General features: G+C 34.9%; 2 protein-coding genes across 5 annotated transcripts; both read right to left on the reverse strand.

Annotated features, from left to right (window-relative positions):
• Positions 1-528: 528 nt before the first annotated feature.
• Positions 529-12,189, reverse strand: LOC103484702 (E3 ubiquitin-protein ligase RKP). Of its 4 annotated transcripts, XM_051088687.1 has the most exons (13): positions 11,990-12,185; positions 11,789-11,852; positions 9,861-11,521; positions 7,599-8,414; positions 6,797-6,957; positions 5,727-5,865; positions 4,386-4,469; positions 4,096-4,164; positions 3,290-3,571; positions 3,058-3,189; positions 2,574-2,773; positions 2,244-2,448; positions 529-1,960 (listed from the first exon to the last, which is right to left on the reverse strand). In XM_051088687.1, exons 3-13 carry the CDS (start codon positions 11,355-11,357, stop codon positions 1,664-1,666), a joined length of 3,882 nt encoding a protein of 1,293 aa, XP_050944644.1. In that variant the 5' UTR covers positions 11,358-11,521; positions 11,789-11,852; positions 11,990-12,185; the 3' UTR covers positions 529-1,663. The 4 variants fall into 4 exon arrangements, with proteins under 4 accessions (XP_050944644.1, XP_008440152.1, XP_008440153.1 ...); XM_008441930.3 differs by lacking the exon at positions 11,789-11,852 and having other exon boundaries at positions 11,990-12,189; XM_051088688.1 differs by lacking the exon at positions 11,789-11,852 and having other exon boundaries at positions 1,945-2,114; positions 11,990-12,189.
• A 2,487-nt stretch (positions 12,190-14,676) lies between these two features.
• On the reverse strand, positions 14,677-18,193 carry LOC103484703 (NEDD8-conjugating enzyme Ubc12). Its single transcript, XM_008441932.3, has 6 exons — positions 17,991-18,193; positions 16,909-17,022; positions 15,732-15,840; positions 15,315-15,393; positions 15,099-15,215; positions 14,677-15,003 (listed from the first exon to the last, which is right to left on the reverse strand). The coding sequence occupies exons 2-6, from the start codon at positions 17,015-17,017 to the stop codon at positions 14,866-14,868; spliced, it is 552 nt and encodes a 183-aa protein (XP_008440154.1). The 5' UTR covers positions 17,018-17,022; positions 17,991-18,193; the 3' UTR covers positions 14,677-14,865.
• Between the last annotated feature and the right edge of the window lie 2,099 nt (positions 18,194-20,292).

Consider the following 20,292-nt stretch of genomic DNA (forward strand, 5'->3'; position numbering starts at 1 on the left):
ATTCCATTACTTTCTTAATAATTAAGTTTTTAGATTCATAGATCCATCATTTCTTTTATATTTTTTTAACTTTTTTATAACGTACAAATATATTCACCATGAGTTTAAATCAACGATGAAGGCTTAAGATTTGAACTCCGTCATTGGAATGTTTCTTTCGAGAAAAATAAGCTAAATTTTGGTCAAAGATTAGGATCAAACTAAGTCAATGGCTTATCTTACTCACATGTCATGTATTAACATAATATTTAGAAAAAGAAGTTTCATCAAAAAGTGAATTTAAACGTCCTGATATCCACGAGCACAAAACCATGATCTGAAAAATCATCCTCCTCACTTTTGGTCAAACTTTATGACAATAAATAATGTAGAGCCATCCTTGTATTCTTATTTCTAAACTTAAAACCATACTTCACACACCTTAGACAGTTCAGAGTATATGTGTGTGTGTGTGTATTACCAACGGAGAGTGACAAGAAATATTCTCTGCGTTTATCAAACGGTCACCGATTACTCCAAAATGCAGAATTTAAAGCTAAATAATCAGAGCTATATCTCTAGATTCACTTGAGTAACCATTAAAACATGAGTTCCCTATTTTATAAGGGGGAGACAACCGGATTCCAAATGAAGGAAATATTTTGCACTCATCATAATGGTGCATGGTAGATAGCTTTTACTGCTAATGAAACATATTTACACTGGGATCTCAAAGAGAACTCACTTTGTATGCATCCGAGAGCCACACTTGCTCACTTTCTCACAAGACTTCCTTTCATCCAAAGATCAATGTCCAAAATTGGATTTCTATTTCTCCTGGAGGCATTATGACTTTACAACTTCCATCTCTACCTTGAAGTTGATAGCATATCCTTTACAACAAGGAAGAGCACGAGCACGAGCACTGCAACCCTCTTTTGAACCAAACTTCAATCCATGCAAGCAGCGGAAGAGAAGCAATCTGTTCCCACAGCCAAACCTTCCTTTTTGAAGATGTACTTTGTTGAAAATGCCACTTCCAGCTACATAATTCTATCTTTTTAGCTCTTGAACCAGAATGAGATTTTGATGGTAGCTAGCCTTCTTCTTTTTCCGCTACTTCATTTTAAAATCCTTCACTGATTATCAGAGGAATTCTGTAGGCTATAGTCAAATCCCTTTGAGAAATCCAAAACGAGGAGCTCCATTTTGAGCAATGGGTCTCTACGGATAATTATGGTATGATTAAAAAATATAGTGATTCACTAAGTCAGAGAAAGTGATAGAGAGGAAAAGGGGAGTCATCAAGTACTTTCCTTGGTATTTACATCTCATATATACAGAATATTCCCCCTCAAACTTACTACAAAATTCCCTAACCAGGATATGCTTTGACATATAACCCAATTTGTACACCTATACAACTATATTGCTACATGTTTAAATTTGATTCAAACTATCTTCTATTCCAACCCCCCCCCCCCCCCCCCCCCCCCAAAAAAAAAGGTACCAAAAAGTAATAATAATTAATTAAATAATTGCCTCCTCTGATAGGACCTCATTTGTATCAGCACAATGATTGCGCCTATTAAGTTCATTGGTTGCCAGGTCTGCACCACCAAAATTGGTGCTGTCTTATTTTCTTTTTTTCAATAGTGTGGAACATAAATACTTACTAAAATGTCTAATTAGTACCAGCCCTGAAAACGTCCTCCACTGCTGCGTTGCAAAAGAAACATCTCTCACAATTCAAAAGATGCCTGGAAATACAACCATAGCATGACTGGTGAGAGCAGGGTTTAAAACATGCATCAGCTACACTTGCATAACAGATGCAGCATATGCTGTCACTAGCATCTGTTTGGTCATCAAATGCGGAGTTATCAAGAGCCAAAGACTCCATCCTATAAAGAAGAAGGCTTAAAAAGTTCTCCAGCCGTTCAAGTTGTGCAACATAACCATCCCCTCTAAAGGAACCAGCCTGTAAAATGTCACTGAGGAGAATTAATAGTTTATTCAGTAGAAAAAAAAATCTCATTCACGAATACTGCACAAAACACAAAAGCACACCAGTGAAGAGGATTCAATATAGAAAAATATTTGGGTGCATCTTGGATTTTTTCCATCCTTTTGGCCTACACAGTCAGTCCAACCAAAATTGTCCTATGAGAAACTCTTCTCTTTTCCTTTTCTTTTTTATTTATATGTTTTTTTTTCTGCTATGGCTGGAGTTAGAGAGAGAGAGAGAGAGAGAGAGAGCTAACCCAGTTGTAATCCAACAGAAGCCGAAATCCACAGTTTACAGTATTTGGACATTCCATGCTAGCGAAAATACCAACAATGTCATTGTATTCTTTGTACTTCAGCTCAGCACTAGCATCCCACAGATTCAAGATGATACCAACCAGAGGAGCCAATATCATGCCTCTGTTTACTTTCTCTAGAGATTGGCCATTACGTCTAAGAGACCTGCAGATAATATTGAAAGTTTATATGCAGACTTCAATTGTAGTTATGCAATCATTTACATATTCCTCAAATTTTCAAAAATGTACAGAATAAACTAAATTTGCTCCAACTAATCTAAAACTTACAAGTCAAAGAATTCAGCATCTGCTGCTGAAGTTACATGGTTCAGCACAAAAAGTACTAACTCAGTCAACCTTCTGAGATTCGTATCAGATCCTAACAGGAATGCTTGAGGGATTTCCCGGGTAAAGAATTCCAAAACCCTTGCCAGATTGCATGAAAGATCAAATATGACATTGCATTTTCTTTGGTGAGAATCTAGTACCTGCAAGACAGTTAATATGACAATTAAAATGATGATACTACAAAATATGATCAGCTAACTAAGTAATAAACAAAAACTTCATCTACTTGAAAGGCATATTCCTCTCCAGCACGTATGTGATTAAATAATGAAAAGAGATAATATAAGCACACTTCAGGGGAAATAACAGGTCCTATTTCACATGAATCAGCTTTTCATTCCAAGCAATATGAATTTTTTCCACATACATTTATTGGCAGAAAGGGAACAGGGTTATTACTATGTTGAAAACAAGATAACTGTACCTGGTATTTTTCTTGCATTTCTCGAATTGAAACTGAGAATTCAGTCATAGTCCAGCTAAGAGTATTGAATAAACGATTAAGAAAAGGTGAGAACAGCCCTTCATCCGTGACACATGCCTCTCGTAGTAGTATCTTCATAAAGCAGGAGGGTAGGATGAAGAAAAAAACAGATGATGAGAGAAACTACTAACAATAGGACTTACAGGGAAAGGGAAAAGAAAGATCATTTTACCTGAAATGTGATGGATGACGACGACGATTCTCCATACTTTGAAGAACCAAAGCCAGAACCTTTGCATAGTCGCAAAAGAATGTTCGTCACGGGAATCCAGGATCTGTTATCAAATGCTAATAGCAATGACTTCGGCAACTTTTGTGTAGCTGCCTCGTTACTCTCAAAAGTGACCAAATATTCTTTGTACTGAACAAGAACAGATATGGACTGAAGAAGCAGATCTTTTAGATCGGCACTTGATATCCTTGGGTCATTGAAGTGAGTAACTACAAATGTCACCTAATAAATAGAAAACCATCAGGAATCTAGTATGGCCTGTCGATTGGTTATACCGGAAAGAAAAGAAAAACATAATTAAGTAATTAACTACAAATGTCGCCTGATTAATAGGAAATCATCATAGTGACAGATAATAAGTTGGAATTTGGAAGTCAAAAGGAGTCGTCAGGTGCCAATATCAATATTAGGGGGAGGAAGGTAAACAATGAAAACGTCAAAAGGACAATGATCGTGAAAACATGAGACGTAATATCCATTTTATTGCCAAATAAGATAAATACTTCTTATGTAATCTCCAATTTGAATATTGAAAGTCATTTAACTTCAAGTTTAAACTTCAATAGACAAAACTGAAAGGAAACTATCTACAAAAAAAATAGAAGAATGAACTATCGAAGCAAAATATTGGGACTCAAAGGAAGCAAGAACTCCAGCAAAACACAAAGTTCCACCTGCCAGTTCTTCACAGATTACAAATGTAATAAATCAATAAGCTAGTCTAGTCAGATATGTTACAAGCTTACAAGTAATTCTGAAGGGAAAAAAACTACAATAGTGTTGGAGATATCAATCTTCACATTTTTTATACCTGCCTGTTATTAAGAACAAAATTCAATACATTGAATTACAAGATCATCAGGCATTTTATCAAATTAGATAAAGAAACTAGTAAACATTTAATGTAAAAGAAAATCGGTAACAGGATTCGTCTAAGAAAGATAATATAGTACAAATGTAATATTTTGTTATGAGCTGTATCCACACACAGCTGGGATTTACGAATAAATATGAAAATGGGAAAATGAAAACATACAAATGACGCAAGTCCTTGCTTGAGAAATATGGTTGAAGGTACAAATGCAGGATCACCCTTGCGTAACACATGGAAGCAGTCAACCTGTAAAAAGACAGAACAAAAGTGGTAAGAGCATTATTAATAATTTTCATAAGGTTAAAAATTTACATAAGGCTAATTTGTAATGAATTTCAGAGTAACAATCATCAATAATTTACATAAGGTTGAAAATCACTTTTGATTCTGATCTTACTGAGAGTAACAATTTAATCTTCGAGCTTTTATTTCTAATGACTTTCTAACTGTCTGAGCTTTAATTTGTAACGATTTAATTCTTGTACTTTCAAATTTGTAATAATTGTCCTTGAATCATATAGTATGCACCAATTTAGTCATGTACTTCAAAATTTGTAACGATTTAGTTTTCATCGTGAAAATTTGATAGACCTCCCATTATCCTACAATATAGTTGAGAAGGTAAAAGAAGCACCGCACATGTGAAGGGTAATGAAGAGAGTGAAGTAGCTGTTAATGAGCTGTAAAATGTTAGTTAGGAAAGTCAGTCGGAGGAAAGTATAAATAGCTATCTGTTTAGGCGGGAGAGTTAGTTATCATTTGAGTGAGAGATTGGTTAGGCTTGTTCATCCTTGAGAGAAAGGAGAGCAAGAGGTTCAGCCCTAGCATATTGAATTGAGAGATTCTCAATTCAATTTTCTCTGTAATTCCTATTCTAATACATCAATAAAATCAGTATTTCTGTTCTACCATACCGGATTCCATCAAAATTATTGTAAGGTTTAATGAAATTTTGTACATAGATACAATAAACCAATTAGGGACTCAATAGGTTTATCAGCTACAAAATCTAAATCATTAAATTACGAAAGTAAATATTTAATTTTGATGAAATTATATGCTGAATGGATTGAATTGTTGGAAATTTGAAAGTAAGAAAACTAAATTGTTATATACTGAAGTCAAGGACTAGATTGCTACAAAATTGAAAGTTCTCTTAAATCATTAAGAATCAAAGATCAGGAACCAAATTGTTTTCTAGAGGCAAAAAGTGATAATTAACCCTTCAAATAATGTACTTCCTCTCCTAGCAGCTCTAAAAAATCACATCTATCACGTGCTTTTAAGAAACTATTAAATTGTTCACAAATCCTCTAAATCTATAGTGAAATATCGTGAAAATTTAAATTTTTTAGGCTACTAAAAGTAACTTGAAGATTAAAACAACCTTAGACACTTGCATCTTATAGAAAACTTAAAATATAGATATTAACAGAAGCAACAAAATTTAACATGGCATACTGGACATTAGACATAATAGGCATATTGACTAGGGTGATTTACCAGTGCTTCCACATAAAACTCAGGGACATAAATAAACATCGAATCCATTTTGCTAAGAACGAGAAGCAACTGAACAGTCCACATGCACATTGCATACATTCCTCTTTGCTTCCACTGGGAAAACAAAGAAATGCGATTCCTGTTATGAAGAAAAGACAGAAAAAGGTATTTAGACTTTAGAGCATGAGTAAAAAGAAACAAACAAATTTTACAGAAGACAAACTGGGAAAAATTGAAGCTCAACGATACAGGCCCATGTAAAATATAACTACAAAACAAGCTCCCTTGTCCCACTTTCATTATACATACACGTGTTTGTATCCAACACTAATAGATATTTAAAAGAGAGTAATACACAAAGAAAAAATTGAGACAAACTGTCCAGGTGGAGGATAAAAAAATTACAAGCTCTAAAAATTGATCAAGAGCATTCTTCGTATTTTCAGACCAACAGAAGACATACAGTTTTGTTCTAATCAAATCCCAATTCTCTATTTGTTTTCAATATCCTAATGAAAGGTGAGAACTGCAAATTCTCAAAACTTGGACAGAGAAAAAAAACCCACTGCTCACATCTCTTCCAATAGTATCTCACAATATAAATAAAATTCTCTTGGAAAGCCAACAAAAGTTAAACTGCGAAAGAACGCTGTACCATAGGATAAGACCAAAATCACGAGAAAGAAAAAATGACTAACTGATTCATGCACTATTTGAGCCTTGGAAGGAACATGAATGATGTGCAGGTGAAATTTTGACCATGAAAATAACCCAACTGCCCTATAACTGGCACTATCTTAAAAGAATGGATAAGTAAAGCATTCCATGTAAGAAAGGGAAGATGCAAAAATCTCTTTTACTGGCAACTGTAATTGACATATATAAACAATACCACAAGTAGCAAAAATACCCGATCAGAATGGATAGATAAGGAAGTGAAAAGTTCCTCCTAGTTAGATGCTGGTCCTAGATGCTTGTTCTTCGTTTTAATTAGAGATTGGACAGGGTTTCAAAAAATAATTACAAAAGGATAGTAATGAAGTTTCCAATATTCATCACGATGATCTTACCACGCACAATGTCTGACACATTCAATCACCTCCTCTCTGTAAGTGCTACGAGCTTCTTTTAGACGCTTTATTTGCTCCCTACAAGCTCGTTCTCTTATCTGTTTATCAGTTTCTTCAAGAAGAGCTATTAACTGAGATTGATGTGACATGTAATGTGATGCCTGGAAACAAGACGTCTTTGTTAATATTAGAAAATATAAAATGAAGGACTTATATGCCGGTTTACACATAAAAATTAACAGTTCTTATAACCTAGGCAGCAGAATAGGCACTTATTACCATCAACGATTATGTAGTTTTGTGGGATGGAGTTTCCTATACCGTGGCCTTAGACTGTTCATTCCCCCCATTTTGTTTCATACGAGGAAAAAAAAAAAAGAAAAGGGGGATCAGATCAAAGGATGAACTAACTGGGTGCAGGAGGATTCGGAGTAGGATGCATGGCTTACATTAATTATAACATTATGAAATGATAAAGTGAAGAGGTGCATCTTAGTTCGAAGAGGCATCATGTTGAAAGAGGGAATGGGGAATATTTTGGGGAATGATTATGGTCTTTTCAAGGAGAAGTGAGTTGGAAAAACCAATGGAAAAGGGAACAATGTTGAAATCATCACGAGGAGAATACATCCTTTAGTCAAGTATCTAAAGAAGGGAGAGAGGCAAATAGCTTGGTTAAACAAAAAGCTTGGAGAGAAAAATATACATGACATATCTATCCTCAAAGTTATATGACAGGGAGAAAAGAAGGGATCAACCCTAACAATTTTATAAAGAAGAATATTATGCATCTGTCTAATACCTGCTTAAAATCTGGTGCAAGTCCCATGTGATAAAAGAGAAGCAAGAAGTCTAAAAGTTCTTCTTCTCTTAATGTAGCTGAAGATGTATTTGTCTCTCTTGGTACAATCCTCATGTGCTGCATTGAGCAATACCCAAACTGTGCATCAGATTGATCGCTTGAACTTGGTTTGTCAGTTATTTCATCATTCAAATTTCCAGCACTACATTCACTAGCAACATGAGCAGATCTATCGTGCATAGGAATTCCACGAGAATTTCTGATAGCATGCTTAATAGGATCCTTTGAACTCCTCATGCCTTCAGCATCATAACTTGAACAGCAACATGGCTTCTGCCTGGTGGAATGAGTTACTCTGGTCTCATGGTCATCCATGCAACCTTCCTCCCAATGAATTACTTCCACTTCTTGATCATGAGGATGTAATTTTGATATATGATTGTATGAACCTCCAAGCCTAGCTGTGACAGTTCGATGGGACTCATCTTTAAAGAACAAATATACAGGGAAACTGCGTTGCCCACCTCTATGAAGAAAACCAGTATCAGGGCCATCACTTTCATTACTTCTCAACCAGTCACAAACACTGCCCATTCCAAATCCTTCAGACAAGAAGTGAAGTATCACAGCATATAGAGAAACAACAATTGAATTGCTTAAAACTCCAGAAGGGGATGCATTATGATCAGCTCCTCTGTTCTTCAGTAATAGGTTCTGCAAAAATGTTCTAAATACTGAACCTGGCAACTGGGGAGATGTTGTGGGTGGAATGAACTGAATGACAAGGCGGCAAAGATCTCTGTGCTTCTCCTCAATCTTCAAACCAAAAATAAAATAATAAAATTGAAAGTAGACTAAACCGAAGCTACATCTGAGTCAGTTTAGATCTTATTACCCAAGATAGGCCCTCAAAAGAAGGATGCAGTAAGTAAGGAGGAAAGCAGGTTATACTGACCACATCAAATGATGCCCCAAACACATCCATTTCATTTTCAATGATAAATAACAGTGGCAGATGGTAGAAATTAATTAGAGAAAATGTTCAACGTTTTTTAAAATGAATATGCAAAAATGAGTCAGGTTCAGCAACGAAGCAACAAAATTAAAAGTATAATAGAGCAACAAAGTAAGAAACCAAGAATTCGACTTAAACATATTTCTTAAATCCTGCCTCCAACTTCTTCCCGGTCATCCACATAATTTGCTTCAAAAATTGAAATCTAAGCTAAATGGACAAGAGATTTCCTTCAATAGAAAGATCTAGAGTTCAAGTCAGTTTGGAATAGCCATTAGTCACCACCCATATCAAAATCTCAAGTTTGGCCAACATGTGCCATCTGACCACCACCAGGACATGAACCTAGGGACGTGTGGCCTACTCGATTTTTGTTCCGTCCCACACATCAGAGCAATATAGAGGATTAGAGAACGAATTAAACTGCTACCTTGGCAATTTTTAGGCTTTGGTAGGAAAATGAAACGAAACAAGACAAGGTTGAAGAGTTTGATTTTATCTTAACAAAGGTAAGGACCCGAACCCACATTTATTTTTAGCACAGCTTGATAAAATTTCACATATATTCCGCTATTAAACTTAAAAAGCAGAAAAAATAATAAAGAACGAAAAAACCAATTAAACTTAATTCTATAGAGCCATCAAATATAAGTACCTCTTGGCATCACAAATATTAATAGGCAATCAGATTAAGAAAAAGAAAATGAGTAGCATTGCAAACTAACAATGTTTTCATGAGTTTTATATGGCATGGATATATGGTTATGAAAAAAAGAAGGGGATGATAATGGATATGCTGTCCAAGAAGATGCTTTAATATTGAAAGCACCCATAGCTTCCTATCTTACTCAAAAACAAGTAGACCAACAACGTATAATGCAATGCTTGAAGCAGATGGGAGGCGGGGAAAGTGGATGAATTATTAAGATCTTTCTCTTAAGCACAAAAGAGAGAGCCAAATGGGAATAGAACAGATAACCACAGGTCCACACCCTTCCATCAATGAGTTTAGCTATAATTCAATTATCAAGTACTTCATATCCTAAAAAGGATGTCCATCAATCCATGGTAATAATTCAAAGTTTTGGTCCTCATGTATGAGCACAAGCATATCCTAGTTGTCTTTCACTTGAACAGCACTATCAATTTAACAGGAGACGTCAACTCAATGGAGGCCAATGAATATTAACATACATAGTCTCAATGCCACAAAGAGAAGGGAAAAAAGAGTGGAATTGAAGGAGTACCTCATTTATTGCTTCAGATAGAGCTGTTGTAGTTAAATCCATGCTACTTTCGTATGACACATCCTCACGTGAACCAGGCCACCAAACCGAGGGCATCATATACTCAAGATCCTGCTTATTTGGATTCTTCCGTGATAAAAACCCTTCAAAGAGGAATTCAAAATCAACTGACTTCCACCAAAGCACCATTAATTCTTCTCGTCTGAAGATGTGACAAGCCAATGCAAGATAGGAATAGGATCCAGAATATGGGCACTCAGTTAAGATTAGTGGTGATGTTTTACAGCTACATGAAAGGGCATTTATTAAATGCTCAAATAATGCAAGAGAGCCTTGACATCTTAGGAGGACATCAATAATTCTATCTAAGCTTGAGTGATTGTGTGGTGGCTGTTGTCCAAACACTTCCATCATGAATGAAAAAAAAGGACCCCGTCCAATATACTCAATACCATTTGCATCAACTTCAAGTGCAGAGAAGAATTCATCACAAATCCCAATAGAGACAGGATGAAATAGTTCTTCAACTGAAACAAACCTTTTCAATCTCCTTAGTTTCTCAACGGAGTTAATCTCAAGGCATTCTATGCGTTTCTCTTCCAAAATCCTTGATAAGCATTTCAGCATATGGGAAGCAAAACTGTTTATCGATGGGGGTGCTTGAAGGGGCAAGTAGCCATCAATAGGATATTTAAAAGGGTGTGCACCAAAATTTATTTCACATCTCTCACCTTGAGATAGAGATATTGCTGGATAATATCCAATACCAGGACCCATTTTGCGAATCCCAGAAAATGCAACCCCAAGTGAGATGCCATTCCTATAGAACGATATTTCATTTCTATCCAAGTCAATACAACATCCAATGACATCACCAACAACCCAAGACTGACCATACCTCTCAGCCTCCTTGTTCCATTTGCGAACTCTTCTGCCATCAAAAGCATAGGAATCATCTGCATCACCGACACCCTCATGGTCAGTAAAGGGGCAAGCAAGGGTTGCCCACCCAAGCTGTTGTATACCTGAAGTTTCTAAAATAACTTCGTACATCCATTTTCCACTCCAGACACAAGCATTAGCCCTAGCACTGCTGAACATCGAAAAACTTTCCACAAGTAATGGCGGCTTAACTATCCTAATATCACCACAGATGCTGACTTTCTCGATACAGACTACATTAGATCCCAAGCCATTATCAACAATACATATACCATTTCCCACACCGTGTCGGGCAATCGGACGAGCAAGTTCTGAAAACCTATTCTTTATTATGGAGCGAATAAATGCCGTATCAACTGGACTAGTCAGAGGATCAATGGACTTGTTGGGGAGACCAAACACATATTCAAGTGTCCGCTCCACGGATTGATGATTGAATTCATCACAATATGAAAAACACCTACCTTTGGATGAACTCCCTCTGTTATCATTATCACTTAAAATAACAGCCAATCCAGAAGAAAGCCCACCAATCCTTGGACTGTCTTCTGCCATATGCCCGAAGATAAGCTATTTATTCCAACTCCAGGCAAACACGAGAAATGATGATGAACAAATAAAAAATCCAAGTACGGTTCCTTAGCAGCCTAGCAGGCCTCCAAATATATTAACCCATTCCAACCAACTCAAAATTCTGAAAGACAAGCATCCCCGTGATCCTGGAGTATTCAACTCAATTAATTTTTTAAAAAAGAAAAATACAACTTCAACACCAAGCATCAAGGATAGAACACACCATATCTCGATTCATCAAAAGAAAAATATCAAATTCAACTAGCGATCACCTAAAATTACCCCTTGCAAAGCTACAGTTTAGGCATATCTATCCCAAATACGAACACGTGAAATGCAATTAAGCAAAACATCTCATCTTTAATCCACAATTAGAACGACACCAAAATAACTAAAACTAAAAACGCAACAACCACAAACTCGAAAAGACAGTGCCCGTTTCTCGTGGCAGAATTTATCGCCCTGCCGGTTGCCAAACTGCGATGAAATTGCCCAAAACACACACACACACACACACACCTATGAGACACAAATTTGAAGAGAGAAGAAACAAAAGCAAGTTATATTACACCTCCAAGAGATAAAATCAAACACGCAAGGAGATGGGAGCTTACAGGGTATAAGATTTCAGTTATTTAGTGATGTGGTGCAACAGTGGAGGCGGCGTAGACATGGCAGAAAGGAGCAAAGTAGTTGAAGTGGAAATTTAATTGGAGCGAGAGAGACCCAGAGAAAGGGAGAGAAAGATTTTGCAAAAGAATTGTGCCAAAATGTCAGGAAGAAGAGGGAACCGCACAAACGAAGCAGTTGCCTCGAACCAGAGAACGCCAACCCGGAAACCCTAATTTGGAAAGGATGACACGTGTCAGAATTAGCCCATGATGACGTGGCGGGTACAACAAAATCACCCGCGAATTTACTCACGGTCGCGGCCACCGTTGGGCTGTGCCTCCGTTAACGTCGTTTAAGCCGAACCTCCATTTGTCGTTAAATGCCTAATCCGAACCTCGTAGATGAACAATTGTATACGTGGCTTGACAGCATTGGAGGAAATTCTTATCTTTTTGGTATTTTATTAGGAAAAGCAAAACGGATTTTCAATCCCACGAGTTTGGAAATTCTTTTTATATGAGAAAACTTTTTATAATTTAAGCTAACTAGAGTTTCACTCGTTATAAAATTTATTTTCCGATTAGTTGGTGCACATATCTCATCGGGTTGTTCTTCCTTATCACCTTATCATTTGAGTCGACTTACAAAAAATTCATATCAATCAAGTGTCAAGATGAATATGCTTAAGTATTCTAGTGTTAGTACACAAAATATTGTTTAGTTAGTATAACTGAGACCATATTATAGAATTCGTGATCTTAAATCCAATTAGGACATATGCAATGATGGAGTGATAAAATTAGTGTAATTGTCAAAGTTTGTAAAATCTTTTGTAATTAAATTCATACAATGTGATTATTTTAACTTTTAATGAAATTGAAGGAAACTTCGGTAAACCCATTTAAAAAAATTTACACTTCATGAAAAAAAAATTATTACAGATACATATTTTGTTAATTCTCATATATTTTTTTTTTATATAACTTTTCGTATATTGATTTATTTGTGGAATAGAAGTTGGGAATTTAGTAAAAGTGGAAGGATTTTCCAATTTAAGGTAAATATTAATGTAGAGTGGTGGCAAGAGGAACAGTGAAGCAAGAAGAGGGAAGAAATTTGTTGCATGGGCAGAATGCGCGCCACGTGTACGGAACATTCAGAACCGTCAATTCAGGGCCCCATCTGACGGCCTACGTGATATGTATAGGGAGCACGCGTAATTTGAATACTCTCTGTTCTTTTTTAAAAAAACTTTTATTCCCTTTTCCAAAAAGTTAGTCAACCCAATTTTTAGCAAATGTCATTTCCATTGAAAAACTTTTTATAATATCCCTACAATTGTTTGTCAACTATTCTTACCATTTTTGAAAAAAAATATATACATTTTCAAAAAAAAAATAGCAAATTACAAAACTGTCCCTTTTAGGATGACCTTTGCTATAACAGACTCGAGCTTTCAATAAGAACAAGCGAGTAAGTGTTAAAATTTAACACCCAAACTTATGATAATGGTAAAAATTAGACCAGTAAAAATAAATTAAATTCTATATCCATAGATGGTAGAAATTTAAAGATCCAATTTTAAAATTTGGATGAATATGAAAATATCGGTTGTTTTTTTGCAATTTGACGTATATTTTAATAAATTGACTGTTCTACGATTTTTGTTTCTTCGAGGCAGCAATTATTTGATTAAAAAGGAAATAATTTTAGGGAGAGGTCTTATCATTGCAACGCTGTCTTCCAATGGAAATCACTTTAGGAATATTAATTTTGGAATCTGTTTAGTGCATGTTGTCCATGTGTTATGTTTGTCTATATTCATAAGAAATCAAAATCAAAGAAAAATTGAAAAGCGTGGTTTGTCTACCATAAGAAATGAAGATGCCACCGCAGGGTATTACAACTTACGTTTCATTATCTACGCCTTCGCCGCCCTTTCCTATTTGTGGCCCAATCATTATCTAAACGCCTTTCGGTTCACACGTATACATACACTAATGAACTTGTTTAGTTCCACTAGTGTTGTAGAACAACCCATTCCTTCACGATACTTTAGAGCCAAAGGTGACTTGAAGAGGATTATTTTCACTGATTCAATCTTTCCCATGTCCGGAATCAGCTTGTTCATAGTTTTTAGTTCGACTAATGTCACAAAACTTATCTCAGCTTATAACATTTGAGAGTCAAAAGTGACTTAAGAGAATATTAGTTTCAATCTTCCAACGGTATCTAAATCCGCTTGTTCATAGTTTAACTTACGTCACAAACCAACTCATCCTATCCCGTAACATTTGAGAGTTAGTGAATTAGAGAAGATTATTTTTACTTATTCAATCGTCTATCGGTATCTAAACCAATTTATTCATAATTCGATTGATATCACATCTCATCTGATCCTACAGACTTAGAGAAGATTATTTTCACTAATTCAATCCTCTATCATCTTTCCAACTTAAGAATTGGTGGGTGGGGATCCAAATTCCAAAGAATACAAGAACCACATGGAACATCATTACCTAAGCATTCCTCCCTTGGCAGCTTCCTTTTTGAATATCAAACAAACGGCCAGAAGTAGGCCGAGGCATAGCATAGGGATGATGAATGAGACAAATTTGGAAGTTCTCTAAACAAAATCAGGATTGAAAGACTATGCCAGCCCCTATTGCCATGGCTTCCATCCAAAATATTGAGGAAAATATAACCATGTTAATTGACAATATAGAAATGATACACATTAATACCACTAAGTTCATTGGGCTAACACAAACGTAGGTGAATGGATGGGATATTTCTAAATAAGCACTTAATGTACCAAGAGACAAAAGCTAGCTACATACAGCGCAGGAAAAGATGAACGTGAAGGATAAAGAGTGAGTTACATACATCGTGCGAAAAAGGTCTGCCCCACATAACCCCCAGCCATAGCCCTTCTCACATTAGATTCAAACAACTTCGGGTTGTCTCTTAGAACTGCAGCAGCTTCATGATTCAGTGGGTCTTCATCATTTGGTTCCTGGTAGGACATCGCCAAAACAAGGTAAGGGGTCAGCTTATGATGTTAAAAGTTCATCATACTGCAACCATTTACTAATCATGCTTTGTTCATACCGTGAACAAATGGTAGAGTCCATAAATAACAGTGTTAATATTGAGAACAGGCTTCCAATCTTCCCGTAAAATGTTGAGGCACACATTTCCTTCCAAGTCAATATTTGGATGGTAAACCTGCATAAAGTATAAGTAATCACTATATAGAGAATATTCCCTTAGGCTTTCTATACTGAAAGGATCAAATGCTGTGGGTAAGAAGCCACTCAGGTTTACCTTTGTCTTGCACTTGACTTTCGGTGCTTCATGCGGATAGATGGGGGAAACTGTAAAGGAGAAATAAAACGTGCCTCCTCTGTAATTTTGTGAAAAGCGAGCTGTTAGGAATATTTGTATGTAAACATTGAGAAAATTATTATTAGGAAAGCCGGAAGGCATAAACAGATGGAGCAAGAGAATTTGGGATTAGCAATTTTCTAGAATTAGTCTGTGGGAGAGTACAATGCTCCTGAACTGATTGGAAACTTACAATTTTCTTTCTATATATCAAGAATATTTTGTGTTAGTTTCCATTTTTATTTCTGGTTCAGAGTTAAGACGTTTAGATGAAATAAATTAACAAGGCGAGGAAAGTATTCTCCACACCATAAGAGATTGCATGAGTGTGAACATAGGAGAAAAGAGAATACTTACAAATAATATCCCTCGTCAGGTCGTATTGACACCTCAAAGTTCATGAGGTCATCCTTGCCATTGGGAAAGGTTATGTTACACGATTTTGGTAGATTCAGCTCACTAATATCTGTAACAGATTAAGCACCAACATAACTAACTATCAAGTAGCTCTCCCTCAAATTAGAATACATGAACAGAAATAAGAAAAACATGCAAAATAGATCACTCCAGGGCATCTACAATCATGTTTTTTTTAGCTATCAAGATTCTTTGGGACATCATGCCCCCAACCCAACATTACTAAATGTGATAAGACGACATCATATATGATCACAAACTTCATTAACATCTTAGAAACAGATAATGTCTTGGGATGAAACGCCTTTTTCACAAGACCAGCAAAATTTCCAGTACCGATCAAGTGAATTGATTTAATAACACATATCTCAGTTGAACTGTGGCAAGGTTCTTTCATGATTAAATTAAGGGAAGAGATCAAAATTCACTTCTATTGGCCAACAATCTTATAACTGGAAAGATAGTTTTGGGTTCACTCCTCATTTCATCACACATCAAGCAAAGTTATAGAACCTTTGTGTTCTCAAGCACCAATTACCATGTATCTCAAAATTTTTCACAGATAAATTTAAATTCCAATCAATATCTACCACAAAATTACCTATGAAAATCTTGTCTAAACAATCAAATAATAATATAAAATTCAATGGAGGTTAGCCTAGGACCATGATACATGAAAATTCTAATGCACTCGAACATTCCAGTTGACTCCTAGCCAGGACAAGCAAATCAAGAGGATGGAAAATGCAGACCGGATATCTGTCTCTATATAAACTCAGGATCCTTGTAAACATAAAATAATTATATACTATCATATGTGGATGTGACACATACGGGGAAACATGGTATTTGCATATAAGACATCTTGTTTGTACATGAAGTCTTCAAGTCTCAAACCAATCAAAAAGAAATTAGATTATAAAAAATATACTAAAGTTCGCAATATATCATACTAAATGACTGGCGTGACAATGCCTAATCCACAGAAAAAAAAAAACCTTCAAATGTATGACCCATAATCATTACTCATATATGGGAAACCAAATTGATATAGTTTCAAACAACTCATCACCTCTAACGAGACCAAGTTTTCAATAAACCCTATTAATAACCCAACCTTTATGAAGACGCAGTTCCCCAGCACTTTGCTTCTTTGTAGGTACCCCATTACTAGCATTTTCAGCAAGTTCTCTCTGCTTCTCCTTGACTTTAAATAGCTTAATCATATCTCCTGCAGCAGAATATGCAATTACACCCCTTGCAAATGTTATGCTATTTCAAAAAATTACCTCTAAGGATAAGAAACCAAATTTCAATGACAAGAATGAAACAACACAAATATGCCACGAAAAAACAAGATCAAACCACCATAGAATAGGCTACTAATACCATAACAGCATCAAGAAAAATGAGCCCTAGCTGAATGTTATTTATGAGAGAGAAAGAGGGAGAGTTTACTAAACAACTTATTTAAGGAAATCCAATTAGAGAAATAAAAATAAGTCTCCCTCCCTCCAAACCTTCAAAAACCCTTCCGATCCTCTCGAATGAAAAATTTTACAACAAAATAAAGAGAACAGCCTATGAAGGCAATCTGCATCTTCCAGGAAAGAGCGGATGCGTTCAAACAAAACCTCTTCAAGCACACAGCTGAGTCATGGACTTGTGACATCACTAAGATCCAACATAAACCCAATTCCGAATTGACTATAGAAACCCAAACTAAATCTCCATGGCAAACAAAAAAGTCAAAAGGGTTGAGATTCTTGATCCTCCCAAAACCTCTCAACAAAGAACATGCCACTTAGAATCGAACATACCAACAAAACCCACCGGACATAATCCACAAAGAAAACACTCGAATGGAAACTAATCATATTATCCACAATCCCAACACTAGAAATCGTCCCAGACAAATAAGAACATTCAAATCTTGAGTTATAAAACGAAAAAAAAAAAAGTTGAAACCAGAGCCAACACAATTACAATGCGATTCCGCGAGTAATCAAAACATAATTACTCTCTAATTACAAGAAAACAATCCAGAGCCGATATTCCAAAGACCCAATAGAGAAGACAGAATCAATGAAGAAAAAAGGCGATAAACAGCAATCCTTCGGAACAAGAAGTGAAAGGGAGCAAGAAATAGGAAGAAAACCCAAAATCGAAAAGGAAAAAGGGGCTGTGAAGAAATCAAACCTGTGAAGAGGAGAGAGGAGATAGGTCTGAGTTGCAGAGGCGTGAAAGAGAATGGAAATGGAGAGGGAGAGAGGAAGGTGGGCGGTTTGGCGAGCGTGGGTGAGCCCTACGGAGGTCAACAAATAAAAAGTTAGGCTTCGATTGGACTCTGGTAGAATCGACGAATTTTTATTTTGCTTTTTTGTTACGCTGCTTTTCCAGATTTTCAATTATTATATCATTATATCGCAGTATCCTATCCATCGTTAAAAAACCATACCTCCACTTTTACCCTCTAATCACCCCATTCAATTACTAACTTCATTTTACCTTTTTTATTTTTGCTTTCAATTTTGTTTATTTATGTACTCTCACTATTTTACTTCTATTTATATTCCATTTTTCTTAAATATAAGGAATCACTCAAATATTTACCAACAAATATTCGTCCTTCCTCTTTTCCTTCCTACTCCTATTTTCCTTCCTACTCCTATTTCTTTATCTGTATTTTTTCTTTTTTTTTGCGATTTCTTTCCACGTACTTTTCCTTTTTATCCTCTTTTTGTTACGTTGTTAGGATTTGGGTACTATTTTTTTTTTCTTTTATTTTAAAAAAATTGTTTATAGAGTATAAATATTTTGCTTATATTTTTTGAAGAGACGCTTATATTAAATCTTAAATCTTATACTACAAATGAACCTCTTTTTCAAAAAATTGTCTTCTATAATTTGGAAACATATTTACTTGTTTTTTTGCAGCAAAAATATTTTTATTGATTTACCAAAATTCTACCTACGTTGAGTATTGGAGCTTAGAAAAATATGGATTCAACATTTAATTGTCACTATTTCCCATGCAGCTTTATTAGAAGAGGTTTCGTCGAGATCATTCATCATAATTGCTCTAGGTCTAACTTCTCGTAGATTGTCTCAAAACCACGTTTTGAGAACTTCTACTTTGATACCCTCGATCATGTCTTAACTTCGAATTTAAAATCCGGATTCAACACTTAATTGCCCAAACATTCCTCTACAACCTAACTACATCACTCGCATGCTTCATATAATAAACTCTAGAAGGTAACTCGATGTATAATTACTCAAAACTGTTATTTATGTCTATTTGTATCATAATATATACAAATGTAATATGTCATTTGAAGTTTAAATATAATTCACGATTCAATCGTAAACTCCCTTAAGTAGGTCATGAAGCTAAAAACATATGAACATAATTATTTTATTATTTTGACTTTATTCTATTTAGATAATTTATTATAAAACAGTAGATGATACTAGGAAGGTGCTCGACTATAAACTAATTTAAAATATTTTAAGATAATTGGTCTCTCTCTCTCTCTCTCTCTTTTTTTACTATATTTTAAATTTGAAGAATATAAATAAATAATTTTGAAAATGGTATCCAATATCTATTTTAGGAAAAATCTTCGAGTCAATTTCATAGATTTCTTTTCGACAAATCTACAGAACTGAAAATTTAGTGACGTTGGAGTTCCTTTATCATATATTTTGGTGTAAAACTTAATTTTTCTGTTTTTATATATACCAATGTCAATTTTTGTTTACTTCCACTGCTGTGTTATTGTTAAATAGAGAAACATTCCTGTCGTATTAAAAAAAAAAAGATTGATTCTAAAAATAATAATAAATATGTTATATTCATTTATTTTTATAGTTTTCAGATGAGTTATCTTTTTTAATTTTCTCTTGAATCTCTAACTTTTATTATGAATTGTGTTGTGGAGATCTTGACTTCGGAAGAGCAAATCGTAATTTTTTGAGTTCTAAAACTTCAAAGATTCGGTCTATTGATCTCTTTAGAGCTTTGTGAAAGTTATATTCTTCATTCTTCCGTCCAATATTTTTTCATAGGTAAAAACACCAATTATTTTTAAAAAAAACTAACTCATTTTTTATATGGCCAACTAAATGGCACTTATAATTTTCCATTGCCCATATATTTCTTCCCTTAATACTAATTAATAATACGTTTTTTTTAACACTAATTAATAATAAGTTGAGATTAGATTAACAAATAATAAATATGTTTTTCTTCATTTAGTCTTACTTTTAAAATTTTGTTATCATCAATGTATACTCGGATCAATTGGTAGAAAAATAAAAGTTTGTCAATATCTTCATTTTCACACTATAATTTAATATTTATTCATCACCCACAATCATCAATTTAATCTAAATTTGATTTTAGAATTAAAAATAAGAAATAAGTGGTGAGAATTCTAATATATCTATATGTATATATTATATTTGACTTCACAAGTTTAACTACAAACTTAATTAG

This window comes from Cucumis melo, chromosome 8 (genome assembly GCF_025177605.1).
Source record: "Cucumis melo cultivar AY chromosome 8, USDA_Cmelo_AY_1.0, whole genome shotgun sequence".
Classification (NCBI taxonomy): Eukaryota; Viridiplantae; Streptophyta; class Magnoliopsida; order Cucurbitales; family Cucurbitaceae; genus Cucumis; species Cucumis melo.